This window comes from Ascaphus truei, unplaced genomic scaffold, assembly GCF_040206685.1.
Source record: "Ascaphus truei isolate aAscTru1 unplaced genomic scaffold, aAscTru1.hap1 HAP1_SCAFFOLD_277, whole genome shotgun sequence".
Lineage (NCBI taxonomy): Eukaryota > Metazoa > Chordata > Amphibia > Anura > Ascaphidae > Ascaphus > Ascaphus truei.
Genome location: NW_027455717.1, coordinates 473,934 through 489,172, shown reverse-complemented (window position 1 = coordinate 489,172; position 15,239 = coordinate 473,934). Strand labels below are relative to the sequence as shown.

Below are 15,239 nucleotides of genomic sequence, written 5' to 3'. Positions count from 1 at the left end.
GTGAGGTCCACGAGGTTCGCGCTGACCATCTTCACACCACTACTGCCACGCTGAGAAGGACACGGGATTCCCTTCTCCAAGGTCAAGCAGCAACCACAAAATCAACTAAAAGGGCCAGTATATGTTTTTCTACACACCCTTTTGCACCACAAACACCAAAATCATATTTTATACAGTATTTTATCATTTTTTAACAGAGTAAGGCGTTACAACAACTTTTTAAGCCACAAAATTTAGGGAGCGCCCCAGTCCAAATAACCTCCAGACTTCTCTAATCCCATCCTGGTGGCAGCACCCCACATTAGAAATCTCAACATGGAAGTAGCAACCATAGAGATAGAAGATATGGTCGAAATCAAGGGGAGTGTTTTCACAAAAAGAATTTTTAGAAGTAACAACATAGAGAACAAAATGAGAGAAATTGAGTCAGCGGAAATGGGAGACTTAGAAACAATAAATAATGAATTCGATAAACTAGAGAATTTACTTAAGAAGGAGACCAAAAAGGTCTGGGACAAAGTCTACCTAGAAAAATACATTGACATCAAACGTATTCCTAGGGGTTTACGGTTTGATAAAAAATCATCCTTTGAATTAGCAGATGTAGAATACAATGTACAATGGGAGGAAGCTATGGATGCCTGTTCATTCACTTTAATGAAACTTATCATTAAACACCATACAAAGACACTAATAGAAATTGACCGAGAAGTCACACTAATTCAGAAAAGATTAGAAACCTCTATAGATAATCCCACCTTCATAAGAAGGGACAGAAAACTAGCGGATGAAATAGACGCCATAGAAAAAAACCTGATAGAGTCAAAGAACAAAAAATTCAGACGAGACGAGGAAGATTATGTAGTGGGGTCAAACCCCAAATGGCAACGGGTCTCACTAGTCCCACCTAGCACCCCAAGGGATAGGAAAATGTTCGAATATAGGAGTAGAGAAGATAGTAATAAAAACCAGAATTCAAGATCCAACACATTAAGCTATCCAACGAATCCAGAGAGGCATAAGAACTATCCCAAATATGAAAACAATAAGAATGTATCATTTAATAAAGAGGCTAGACAAATTCCACCAAGAAGGCAGGAGGCGGGTGTCCTAGAAACCCCTAGAGAGAATAAAGAAACTAAAACGCACACTATTGAAGACACAGGAAGCCACAAAAGGGACGAGGCAAAGAAAAATGATAGAAACAGAGAAGAACATTGGCAGGACAATAAATACTATTCTAAAGCAAAAGAGTATCACGAAAGGTATCACACTGCTAAGCCAACAACATATAACTACAGAACTAGATCACCACTTGAACGTGATAGCAGGTATGAGAAAGAAAGGAGCAGAGATAGGGACCACAGATCACCTTACAAACACTATGGGTCAAATCGGGAATACAGAGAGAGACGCTATGAGAGAGAAGAAAGCCAAAGGAGACACTACCGGTCACCCCACAAACAATATAGGGACCAGAGCCCAAGACGGGAACGCAAATCACCTTACAGGGAACAGAGGCAAACATACAGAGAAAGACATGATAAGGAGCAAGGTCACGTGAGAGAACAACGATCACCCAGACCACATACAGGTCATTTTTTAGAACAGGCCCAAGTAGCAAAACCACCACCAATAGCCACCCAGAATCGCACTCTAGTGGTAGAAGAACAGAAAGAAATAGAAACACCAAACACAAAACTCAGAAAAAGACCACACGAGGAAAGCGGGGAGGAAGAAGGACACAGGAAAAGAGCAGCGATGTAAACAATATATTTAATCTAAGTAAAAAAGAACTCAACATAGATGAATGTAAGCTTATAAAAAAGGGGCTGAATTTCGCGCCAGTTGCTAAGGCGAATAGTTTTAATCTGTATATAGACGCACACAAATACATCAGACAGCTTACGCTTAAAAAAAAAATTCTTTCCAAAGACGCACAAACTAGGGAGATAGTAAGTAATGATACGAACATAAACATAGAGAGTGATTTTAAACATTCAAATCTTAAAAACAAGTCCAAATTCTATCCTAGCTGGGCAAAAGGCCATAATCTAGAAGTGTTCCACCAAAAAATCCAGGAAGACTTTGACAAACTGACCTCAGGTACGACAAAGATAACGAAGAACAATTTAACACTAAAAGAGAAAATCGCTTTGCAAAACTTAGAGAAAGATAAGGATATCATATTAAAACAAGCAGACAAAGGGGGGGGGGGTTGTCATTATGGACACTGAATATTATAAGGGAGAAGCAGAGAGGATATTATCTGACGACATCACCTATGCACGTCTTAAGACGAATCCGCATAAAGAATTCTGTATAGAATTCCTCACCCTACTAGACAAAGGCAGTACAACAGGAGTCCTAAATGAAAAAGAATACGACTATTTAAATATAAAATTCCCAGTTATGCCGATATTTTATTTTTTACCCAAAATACATAAGGATATTAAAGCACCACCAGGGAGACCCATCATCTCTGGGATAGGCTCACTCACGTCGCGACTATCGGAATATATAGATGGTTTTCTACAACCATATGTTGCGGAGATGCGGTCCTATCTAAGAGATACCACGCAAATTCTTAATGTATTAGAACAGGTAATTTGGCAAGATGACTACAAAATCTGCACTTGTGATGTAACTTCATTATACACATCCATAAAACACGACGATGGAATTGAAGCCATCAATAGGACATTAACAAAAGACCCAACTGTTAAAATAGAACAAAGACGCTTCATTTTAGAAAGTATCAATTTTATTCTGAAGCATAACCTTTTTAAATTTGATGGAACATATTTCCTACAAAAATGTGGCACAGCGATGAGTACGAAATTCGCACCAAGTTATGCCAATCTGTTCATGGACAATTGGGAGACTGATACCATCTGGTCAGAGCATGAATTTGGTGCGGATCTCGTGCTATGGCGAAGATACATCGATGATGTGTTTTTCATCTGGAAAGGTAGTAGTGAAAACTTGAACCATTTCTTAAACTATATTAATACTAATGAGAGGAACTTGGCTTTTACAACTTGCATAGGAAATAACACGGTAGACTTCTTAGACCTTACTATTTACATAGAAGACACCAAACTAAAGACTAAAACTTTCTTCAAAAAAGTGGACTGTAACAACTACCTACTTAACACTAGCTGCCACCACAAAAAATGGTTAAAGAACATACCCCCAGGACAGTTTCGTCGAATTAGGAGAAACTGTAGCGATGACCATATTTATAGGGAACAATCCAATATTCTTAAGAAGCGTTTCATTGCTAAAAACTATGATAACGATAAGATGGATATAGCAATAAGAGAAGTAGGGGAGCTCGAACGTATTGAAATCCTTAAAACTAATCCACCTAAACCCAAAGAAGAGTTCAGCATCGCTTTCTTAACACAGTTTAGTCAGGATGCAGGAAGCATACAACAGATCCTGAATAAACACTGGCATCTCCTACAGGGAGACCCCACCCTGAAAGAGTACCTCCCAGAAAAACCGAAAGTCATCTATAAAAGGGCAGATAACATCAAAAGAAAGTTAGCACCAAGCCTCTTTAGAATGGAGAATAGAACAACAGGCCAGGACTCAAACTGGCTACAAACAGCCAAAGGTTTCCATAGATGTAATACATGCAAAGCATGCAAACAGGGAAGTAAGGAAAAAATTCAGTTCAGCTCTAATACAACAGGAGAACAGTTCAAAACCGGCAGCTTCATTAATTGCAAATCAGAATTCGTAGTCTACCTTTTAAACTGCCCCTGTGGACTCCAATATGTAGGGCGCACCAGTCGACCCCTGCGGGTGCGTATTTTGGAACACCTAGGGAATATCAGACGGAAACTAATGACACATAGTGTCTCTAAGCATTTCGCACTACATCACCAAGGAGATCCGTCGGGCCTTGAATTTAGGGGCATTGAAGTAGTCCCCCCACATTGGAGGGGAGGCGACAGACTGACATCTCTATCAAGAAAAGAAACGTTTTGGATCTACAAATTGAAAAGCCTGGTACCCACAGGCCTCAATGTAGAGATAGACATTGCAGCCTTTCTCTGAACACCCATCAATCTGCTCCAAATCCCCCATTTGTAAACAATTTTTAAACAACTTTTATTTTTTAATATTTTATAAACATCTACTATTCTATAACATCTACTATTTTATTTTATTAAATTTCATTTACATCTACCTCTTTGTTTTAACACACACTGATCCACTTCCTCTCCAATCTCCAATAGGGCGCACGTCCCAAATATGAATCTACCTCGAACCAACCCTTGAGGACCAGAAATGATGCATACCATCGCGACAACCTCTGCAACATGAATTGAAGTTAGAAAGGAGTTATGAAGAATCTGGACTATACGTTTTGAACATTTTCACCACATGAGAGCTCCGCGTCGAAATCACCTATACAAGTATTTTTCTAATATCAAATGTCTGTGTAAACCCATGCTCATGCATATTTGATATACTCTCGTCATCCGCTGGAATATACTTTTGCAATATATTTTAAACAATGACTCTACACTTAACTGAATACCGCACTATCCACAGTGTGGTAGAGATAATATTAGGGTTTTGAAGTAGCAATTTCGATATGCGGCCACTTGGTGGCAGCATTTGAAATATCTTTTAACTAACACGGAGATATTGAGTGGTACATTTTAGATAGCTGAATGAGGAAACCAAGATTTTGGGTGCCTAGGTTGTTCTACCCTTATGTCAGATGTAGTGGCTATAAACAGTAAGGTTTTTTAACCATCTTGATAATAATAATATTATATTTTTTCCGTCAAATATGTAATTCGTTATAACTTTTGTCACATAAATATATTTTTTGCTGTAATACACTCTGGCACATTTTTAAGTTACTTTAAAGGGATGTGTGCCACACTACCAAGATTGCTTAACTTTTACCATTAGGTTATGACAGTGTTGAGGTAATTTTCACATCCAGCCACATGGTGGCACTATTGTTTTACATATGTAAAGATTTTAACCAACAGAGAATGGTTTTAAAAATACTGCACACGGAGGAACTAAAAGATTCCAAATCACACAAATACCCCAATCAAATTCCAATTTCCACCGTTTTTTATTAAACTTAAAATGCTTCTAAGGACAAATACAATGATCATCTCTAAGTATTTTTTAAAATGTAGTTTTTATAATGTATTGATTTATTTTAATATATGCTTATCTAATTTTAATATATGCTTATCTAACCCATTATTTATATTTACAGGCACATCTCACTATCCCTGACATTAGGGGCTTCCAAAGGTAGCTCCTATAAAGAGATATAACCGTCTAAATTTAAACCATGCCCTTAATCCAGGTGTTTCTCCAATTAAACTAATGGGGGCACCTATAAATGCAGCACACAATGAGCATCCGGCAGGAACCTGACGAAGCTTATTGCGAAACGCGTAGTTCCCTGCCGGAGCTCATTGACAGAGGGACCCAGCACACTGCAGGACATCCGGTTCAGATCCCCCTTTCCGGTTCCGCTGCCGGACGCGCCAGTTGGAGCAAAAAACGGAGGAGGAGATCGTGCAGGAGTGCTCTGAGCGGATGATGCTGGGCAAGTGATTTTGTATATTCGTTTAGTGTGAGAGTCCTTTTTTGTGTTTGCTTCAGTACATCACATACTGTTTAGTTCATTGTGTTATCGTGTCATATATTGTTTTATACCTTTTAAGCACCACAACATGTATGCATAGTGTATGCACATGTCTTCACTGTTAACCCATTAAAGACCTTTTAATTCATTTTGACTTTTGGTTTGCACATTGCTTTTTGGTCATTTGGGATACGGGGAGAGGAGACACTCACACACCACACCCATCGGGGGACAACTCTGCTGAAACAACAGGACACCATCCATACAGGACATTACCCTCTGAGGGCAAGGACTCACATCAGGCCGTGTGAGTTTAATGTATATCTGAGACTCCAGTATATGAGTCTGTATTTACCCACACCAGTCAGCGTTGAGGAGAGTCACCACACAAGCCCGTGTGAGTCACTGGATCCATATATTCTATGTATTCTGTGATTAGTTAGTGGGAACCCACCATCCATCCCACCACCGTCCACTCCTACCCCACCCCCCTACTCCCCCTTCCCACTCCCCCCTCCCCTTTTTTTCCCCCCAATCCCCCAATGTGGACATGATACACTAATATCGTGTTTTATTCTTTTATTCTAGTCACCCCGTCACCCCAGTCAGTCACCCCGTCACCCCCCCCCCCAGTCAGCCACCCCCCCCAGTCAGTCACCCCCCCCCCCCCCGAGTCCGTCATGCCTCCCCCCCCAGTCAGTCATGCCTCCCCACCCCCAGTCAGGCCACCCCCCCCAGTCAGTCACCCCCGCCCCAGTCAGTCACCCACCCTCTCTCTCTCTCTGTGTATCACCCACCCTCTGTGTGTGTCACCCACCGTTTCTCCCCTCTGTGTCTCCCCCCTCTGTCTCTCCACTCTCTCTCCCCCCCACACTCTCTCTCACCCCCACACTCTCTCTCTCCCCCCCACACTCTCTCTCCCCCCCACACTCTCTCTCTCACCCCCACACTCTCTCTCCCCCCCACACTCTTTCTCCCCCCCACACTCTCTCTCCCCCCCACACTCTCTCTCCCCCCCACACTCTCTCTCCCCCCCCACACTCTCTCCCCCCCACACTCTCTCTCCCCCCCACACTCTCTCTCTCTCCCCCCACACTCTCTCTCCCCCCACACTCTCTCTCTCTCCCCCCACACTCTCTCTCTCCCCCCACACTCTCTCTCTCTCCCCCCCACACTCTCTCCCCCCACACTCTCTCTCTCTCCCCCCCACACTCTCTCCCCCCCACTCTCTCTCCCCCCCACACTCTCTCTCTCCCCCCCACACTCTCTCTCCCCCCCACACTCTCTCTCTCCCCCCACACTCGTCTCCCCCCACACTCTCTCTCCCCCCCACACTCTCTCTCTCCCCCACACTCTCTCTCTCTCCCCCCCACTCTCTCCCCCCCACACTCTCTCCCCCTCACACTCTCTCCCTCTCCCCCCACACTCTCTCTCCCCCCCACACTCTCTCCCTCTCCCCCCCACACTCACTCCCTCTCCCCCCCACACTCTCTCCCCCCCACACTCTCTCCCCCCCACACTCTCTCTCTCCCCCCCCACACTCTCTCTCTCCCCCTCACACTCTCTCCCTCTCCCCCCCACACTCTCTCCCTCTCTCCCCCCCACACTCTCTCCCCCCCCACACTCTCTCCCCCCCCACACTCTCTCCCCCCCCACACTCTCTCCCCCCCCACACTCTCTCTCCCACACTCTCTCTCTCCCCCACACACTCTCTCTCCCCCACACTCTCTCTCTCTCCCCCACACACTCTCTCTCTCTCCCCCACACACTCTCTCTCTCGCTCTCTCGCTCTCTCTCTCCCACGCGCGCTCTCCCACGCGCTCTCTCCCCCACACACTCTCTCTCTCCCCCACACACTCTCTCTCCCCCACACACTCTCTCTCTCCCCCACACTCTCTCTCTCCCCCGCACACTCTCTCTCTCCCCCCCACACTTTCTCTCTCCCCCCCACACTTTCTCTCTCCCCCACACTCTCTCCCCCACACTCGCTCTCTCTCCCCCACACTCGCTCTCTCTCCCCCCACACTCTCTCTCGCTCTCTCTCTCCCACGCGCACTCTCTCCCACGCGCGCTCTCTCTCCCACGCGCTCTCTCTCTCCCACGCTCTCTCCCCCACGCTCTCTCTCTCTCCCCCACACACTCTCTCTCTCTCCCCCACACTCTCTCTCTCTCTCCCCCACACTCTCTCTCTCTCTCCCGCACACACTCTCTCTCCCCCCCACACTTTCTCTCTCCCCCCCACACTTTCTCTCTCCCCCCCACACTTTCTCTCTCCCCCCCACACTTTCTCTCTCCCCCACACTCTCTCTCTCCCCCACACTCTCTCTCCCCCACACTCTCTCCCCCACACTCTCTCTCTCCCCCACACTCTCTCTCTCTCCCCCACACTCTCTCTCTCCCCCACACTCTCTCTCTCTCCCCCCACACTCTCTCTCTCTCCCCCCACACTCTCTCTCTCTCTCCCCCACACTCTCTCTCTCTCCCCCACACTCTCTCTCTCTCCCCCACACTCTCTCTCTCCCCCACACTCTCTCTCTCTCCCCCACACTCTCTCTCTCTCCCCCACACTCTCTCTTTCCCCCACACTCTCTCTCTCCCCCACACTCTCTCTCTCCCCCACACTCTCTCTCTCCCCCACACTCTCTCTCTCCCCCACACTCTCTCTCTCCCCCACTCTCTCTCTCTCTCCCACACTCTCTCTCTCTCGCCCCCACACTCTCTCTCGCCCCCACGCTCTCTCTCTCACCCACACTCTCTCTCTCTCACCCACACTCTCTCTCTCTCACCCACACTCTCTCTCTCACCCACACTCTCTCTCTCACCCACACTCTCTCTCCCCCACACTCTCTCCCCCCCACACTCTCTCCCCCCCACACTCTCTCCCCCCCACACTCTCTCCCCCCCACACTCTCTCCCCACCCACACTCTCTCTCTCTCACCCACACTCTCTCCCCACCCACACTCTCTCCCCACCCACACTCTCTCTCACCCACACTCTCTCTCTTTCCCCCACACTCTCTCTCTCCCCCACACTCTCTCTCTCCCCCACACTCTCTCTCTCCCCCACACTCTCTCTCTCCCCCACACTCTCTCTCTCTCCCCCACACTCTCTCTCTCTCCCCCACACACTCTCTCTCTCCCCCACACACTCTCTCTCCCCCACACACGCTCTCTCGCTCTCTCTCCCACGCGCGCTCTCTCTCCCACGCGCTCTCTCCCCCACACACTCTCTCTCTCTCCCCCACACACTCTCTCTCTCTCCCCCACACACACTCTCTCTCTCTCCCCCACACACTCTCTCTCTCTCCCCCACACACTCTCTCTCTCCCGCACACTCTCTCTCTCCCCCCCACACTTTCTCTCTCCCCCCCACACTTTCTCTCTCCCCCACACTCTCTCTCCCCCACACTCTCTCCCCCACACTCGCTCTCTCTCCCCCACACTCTCTCTCGCTCTCTCGCTCTCTCTCCCACGCGCGCTCTCTCTCCCACGCGCGCTCTCTCTCCCACGCGCTCTCTCTCTACCACGCTCTCTCCCCCACGCTCTCTCTCTCTCCCCCACACTCTCTCTCTCTCCCCCACACTCTCTCTCTCTCCCGCACACTCTCTCTCTCCCCCCCACACTTTCTCTCTCCCCCCTACACTTTCTCTCTCCCCCCCACACTTTCTCTCTCCCCCACACTCTCTCTCTCCCCCACACTCTCTCCCTCCCCCACACTCTCTCCCTCCCCCACACTCTCTCTCTCTCCCCCACACTCTCTCTCTCTCCCCCACACTCTCTCTCTCCCCCACACTCTCTCTCTCTCCCCCCACACTCTCTCTCTCTCCCCCCACACTCTCTCTCTCTCCCCCCACACTCTCTCTCTCTCTCCCCCACTCTCTCTCTCTCTCTCTCCCCCCCACACTCTCTCTCTCCCCCACACTCTCTCTCTCTCCCCCACTCTCTCTCTCTCTCCCCCACACTCTCTCTTTCCCCCACACTCTCTCTCTTTCCCCCATACTCTCTCTCTCCCCCACACTCTCTCTCTCCCCCACACTCTCTCTCGCCCCCACGCTCTCTCTCTCTCTCACCCACACTCTCTCTCTCTCACCCACACTCTCTCTCTCTCACCCACACTCTCTCTCTCACCCACACTCTCTCTCTCTCACCCACACTCTCTCTCTCACCCACACTCTCTCTCTCACCCACACTCTCTCTCTCACCCACACTCTCTCTCTCCCACTCTCTCTCTCTCTCTCTCCCACACTCTCTCTCTCTCTTCCCCACACTCTCTCTTCCCCACACTCTCTCTCTCCCCCACTCTCTCTCTCCCCCTCTCTCTCTCTCGCCCCCACACTCTCTCTCTCCCCCACACTCTCTCTCTCCCCCACACTCTCTTTCTCCCCTACACTCTCTTTCTCCCCCACACTCTCTCTCCCCCACACTCTCTCTCTCCCACACTCTCTCTCTCTCCCACACTCTCTCTCTCCCCCACACTCTCTCTCTCCCCCACACTCTCTCTCTCCCCCACACTCTCTCTCTCCCCCACACTCTCTCTCTCCCCCACACTCTCTCTCTCCCCCACACTCTCTCTCTCCCACACTTTCTCTCTCCCCCACACTTTCTCTCTTTATCCCCCACACTCTCTCTCTCTCTCTGTCCCCCACACTGCAGCAAAGGTTATTCCCACCTTTCTCCTAGGGCAGGGATATCCAAACAATGTAATTCCAGCGCACAGCAAAAAGAGAGTCGGGTTAATAAAAAATAAAATAATTTATTAAAACCGCATTAAAAAAATAGAGGGTGCAACCTTTCAAGGATGAGTTGTGTATGTATATATATGTGTGTGTGTATGTATATACAGTATATGTGTGTGTGTATATATATACTTTTATTTTTAATTATTTTATTTTTTATTAACCCGACTCTCTTTTTGCTGTGCGCTGGAATTACATTGTTTGGATATCCCTGCCCTAGGAGAAAGGTGGGAATAACCTTTGCTGCAGCAATAAGCTTGAGAAGTATATTATTTATATTTTTTCTTACATTTTCTTTTGAAGATTTTTTGCACCATAATGTATGGCACTTTTTGTTAAACTGTTTTAATTGCTGTGTAGCACAAATCAGGAAAAATGATGTAAATATGGCAGAAACGTCGGTTCCTATTTTAATCAACCAAGTTAAGTCTACTGTAAGCTGTATATTTACCCATTTTTGGACATTAGTGGTGTCAAGTGTGGGGGTTTTGGCCCAGGATTACAGGGGTTAAACCCCATTAGGCCACCCTCTACTCTCACCTGAGAAGCAAGGGGTTAACTGGGCTGGAGTCCAGTAATGTGGTTTTGCCTTGCTTCAGCCATCCAACTGTTTATTCCCCTGTAAAAATTTATTGTTTCTGTTCCAGTGACTGCACCACACAAACACTGGAATCCATCCGGGAGGGCAAGGGTTAATAGTTGAATAGTGATTCTAGCCCTTTGTTTAAGTTACCCTCAAAGATGCCTGCCTACTAAGGAATGCGACCAAATGTTTAGGAAGCTGGAGTGGTTGGTGAGTGTTAAAACTCACACTTACAAACCATAGTATCCTGCCAGACACTCAATTTGGTAGACTGGCCAAACGCCCCTGATTTAGGAGTGGGGCTACAGAATGAGTGACCTTATTAAATATAAGAATATTATGAGATGTCCTCGGCTGAACATGCTATAAGTTACATATGTGTAAGCGGGGGGCCGAGCCGCAAATAATGATTACAGACACCTGCTGTTTAGCAGGTCCTATGAGACAGATATTAATATCTCTCTTAATTTTAGTATTACACTGTAATATTTAGTCTTATTGGGAGCGTCATGCGTGTCGGAATGTATTAATATGGCTCGCGTGCCAGTAAGTTTCACTGAACTGAAGTTATGACGTTATTTAGATAGGAAAAGCAGTTTTTAAACGTCCTTGGGTGGGAGGAGTTTTACTCTGAGGAAAACTGTCAACCTCACCACTGATTTATGAGAGGGGCTGGGTTTAGGTTGTGTTCAATGGGAAATAATTGTATAAGAACCAGGCTCAGCCTATGGCTATTGTCTTTCGTGTCTTGATGATTATGAAGATTGCTGTATGAACTGCCAGTCCAGATGTGACTGTTTCATCATTCCATCTTAAGTGAGTGTCCATATTTTGTCTGTCATTTGTATATCTCGTGTGTTCACCTTTTTCAAGGAATAAATTATATTTTATCATATCTAAGTCTCGTCCAGTTCAACCCAGTTATATTTTGGTGTGTATTATTAATAGCCTGTCTCAAAGCTACCGTCACAAGTGGTCAGATACTCGTGGGATGCCAATGGCTAGCTGGCCCCTTGAGCCACTAAAGGGTTAATATATCACAAAGTACAACAAAAGTTATTTGATAAGAACAATATATGAAGAACATTGATACAGGGAGTAATGTGATTTCTATTACTGGCGTGAGGAGAAAATATTTATTTCCATTTATGAGACATAATTGTAACATGATTAATTGGGGTGTTTTTTTTGCCTTCCTCTGGGTGAATGTAACGATAACAATGTAGCTTTAATTATGTTCAGTATGTTGCACAAGTAGAATTTTATAAAGGTTCAACTCAATGAACATATATCTCTCATCCAAATCTTCTCTGATGCATTGCAATGTTACATTAATACATTTTCTCACCATAGATGTATCTTCAGCACATGACTCGTCTGTGAGCAAGAAGCAACGTAAGAAATGTCCCAAACATCAAATTACATGAGGGGTTAATGGAAATATGTTTTAAGGACTTCAACATTGCATAAGTCTGTATGAGAATTGGAACAAGATTACCAGAAACTCGGCAGAGCATTCCTATACATCAACAGCCTTTTACTAAACTTACAGACACCGCAAGACAAGGAGAGGGTTTAAAGAACAGAGACATGAACCCCTACTGTGGGACATACGGTAATGTTATACCGCAGATAATCCATACAGGGAAGAAATCCTATAACTGCTCTGAATGTGGGAAAAGCTTCAATAAGAAATATCATCTTGTTACACACCAAATAATCCACACAGGGGTGAAGCCTTATAACTGCTCTGAATGTGGGAAAAGCTTCAGTCAGAAATCAAATCTTGCAGTGGAGGTGGAGGGTTGGTCAGCGCACGGGATTTTGCTCAAACGTAGAGATAAGAGGATAGGAAGATATGGAACACGGTATTAGTGTTTTAGTAATCGAACGGTACAATACAGCCAAAAGAACTTTGGAATTAAAAATGTATGAAAAATATATTTTTAAAATAGCTTAAAACTCTTTGGAATTAAAGAACCTTGGTAATTAAAAGTAAATATATGAAAAAATATATTCTAAAATAGCTTAAAAATCCTTAAATAAAATCCTTAAATAAAATTTAAATGGAATTGTGTGGTTTTTTTGTGAACAGAAGCAGAATACGTGCTATATGTGGATGACTAACAGGGTGTGTTTATATAGCCTGTTGTTGGTCTGAGGTAAAAAGGGGATAATGGGGCTGGTTAGCAGAGTTTAATGCGCAGTCTTTCCTTCACGGAATGCTGCTAAAAACAATAGCTTTCTCACCCTCCTGGTGGGGGCAGTACGTGAGTTGCTTCTCTCCCGGGGGCCCAAATAGGAAGAAAAGGGCCGAACTCGGTGAGTGAGCAAAATAGAATTTATTAGGTACAGAAAACAAAGTCAAAATAACACTCACGGTACAGCTTTAAAACAGCCCAGCATCAGCCTGATCGTCCGGTGATATTCCTCTCACCAGTACAGCTCCCGTGGTCGCGTCCGACGGCGGGACCGGAAGAGGAGGTCTTACCGGATGTCAGCAGGCTGGCTGGGTCCTTCAATCAATGGGCTCCGGCAGGGAACAACTAGTTTCGCAATAATGCTTCGTCAGGTTCCTGCCAGATGCCCTGTGTCTTCCCTCTTTATAGGCAAATACCTAATTGATGATTGGATTGGTCATCAATTGGTATTGGTACAATTAAATAATAAAATGTAAAAACGACCTTTATTGAGTGTTGGGTGTTGGACTAATGCCCAATAATATGAAAGACCAATAATGCTAAACTCTAAATACATACATAAATATGTTACAAGTAGTGACAATGTTATACACAGTAGTTAATCATGCACACATGATCTCTATCAGTTCTATGAGACCTTCCCTCACTCGAGGTGTAGGCAATTAGTAATTTGTGCAATCTACAGACATCTTTAAACAAATCTCTTAAAATTGGTAGCAGGTGCAGCACAATAACTTGTGAAGTAAACCTCTAAGTAATTCCTTCAGCAAATTAATTTCATACCTAAAGTGGCCCTTGCACTTAGAACTTCTGTGATGTGTGACATTTAAACTAAATGCAAAAAAGCTTATGCTCAGATGGATGGATTTTGAGTGATATATAAAAAATATAAAATAATAAAATAAGAATATAAAAATGTATTGTAAATAAAAATATTGTATAGATGAATATATGTGTAGTTGGGGCTACCATATGGTATCGCTTAATATGTTTAGACTATTTGTCCTGAAAAATATATATATATATGGTGTATTACCCAGGTTTAGGTGATATATGTTAAAAAGTATCCCTGTGTGTGTCGTGACTCCCCCTTTAGTTTGGAGAATGTCAATGGTGACTGGAATAGTATTGGAAAAGAATTATTCCTACAAATGTGATAGTTCAGTAATTCAAACATAATGATCAGTAATTTAAAGATGTATGGAACTTGGATATATTTTCAATATGATTCATTGGGGATTTGACCCCACGATCATATTAGGCCTTACTTAAAAGCAGAGTGATAAGTTGGCTGTGCTATACAGAGGCAGATGGACTTCATGTACTTGTTTGCACATATGCGAACAGAGAGAGTACAGAATTCTGCAATGAGAATAACAAATGTGGGTAAAGAGTATTGTTGTGTTACCCAGGCTTAGATGAAATGTTAAAAAGTATTAAAAAGTATCCTTGTATATGTCTTGCCTCCCCCTTGTTGGTAGTTTTAGGGAATGTTGGTGGTGTCTGGAATTGGATTTGGGATAAAAAAAAAATAAAAAAAAAAAAAAAAAAAAAAAAAAAAATAAAAAAAAAAAAAAAAATATTTTTATAATGTTAGTTCAAAATAATAGTAATAGTAATTAAAAATGATGCTCAATAATTGAGAAATGTGGGGTACTTGAATTCTTAGTGTGTGTTTCTAGTATTTCATTGGGGATTTGACCCCACGATCATATTGGCCCTTACTCAAAAGCAGTGTGATAAGTTAACTGTGCTACGCAGAGGCAGATAGATTTCATATAGTCGTTGGTGCATATGTGAACATAGAGAACGTAAACATAGAGATAATGTAATTGTGTACGGTTAAGCGAATGTAAGTGAATCATCCAATTGCGAAGTTACTGGTTCCAAATTCGGGAAGGGGATTGGGAGAAAGAAGAGAAGAAGGGAGAGAAGAAGAGAAACGTGATTAGTGTGTTAAATATACATGTTTCATTCTAGAAAAGCCCCAATGTCGATGTCAATGTTAAGTCCTTGGGGTGCTAGCGTCTTTAGTTTATAAATCCATAGTGTCTCCTTTCTTGCTAGTTTTGTAAGTCTAT

At 44.6% G+C, this 15,239-nt stretch overlaps 1 protein-coding gene across 2 annotated transcripts; it reads left to right on the top strand.

Annotated features, from left to right (window-relative positions):
* The first annotated feature begins 2,216 nt into the window (after positions 1 to 2,216).
* Positions 2,217 to 12,825, top strand: LOC142481525 (uncharacterized). Of its 2 annotated transcripts, none has more exons than XM_075582921.1 (2): positions 2,217 to 5,599; positions 12,311 to 12,825. In XM_075582921.1, exon 1 carries the CDS (start codon positions 2,227 to 2,229, stop codon positions 4,066 to 4,068), a length of 1,842 nt encoding a protein of 613 aa, XP_075439036.1. In that variant the 5' UTR covers positions 2,217 to 2,226; the 3' UTR covers positions 4,069 to 5,599; positions 12,311 to 12,825. The 2 variants fall into 2 exon arrangements, with proteins under 2 accessions (XP_075439036.1, XP_075439037.1); XM_075582922.1 differs by lacking the exon at positions 12,311 to 12,825 and having other exon boundaries at positions 2,217 to 4,430; positions 5,261 to 5,792.
* Positions 12,826 to 15,239: the final 2,414 nt, after the last annotated feature.

What these genes read in the sequence shown, in the direction of transcription:
- LOC142481525 (XM_075582921.1), top strand. Translation starts at nt 2,227, where the DNA reads ATGGACACTGAATATTATAAGGGAGAAGCAGAGAGGATATTATCTGAC.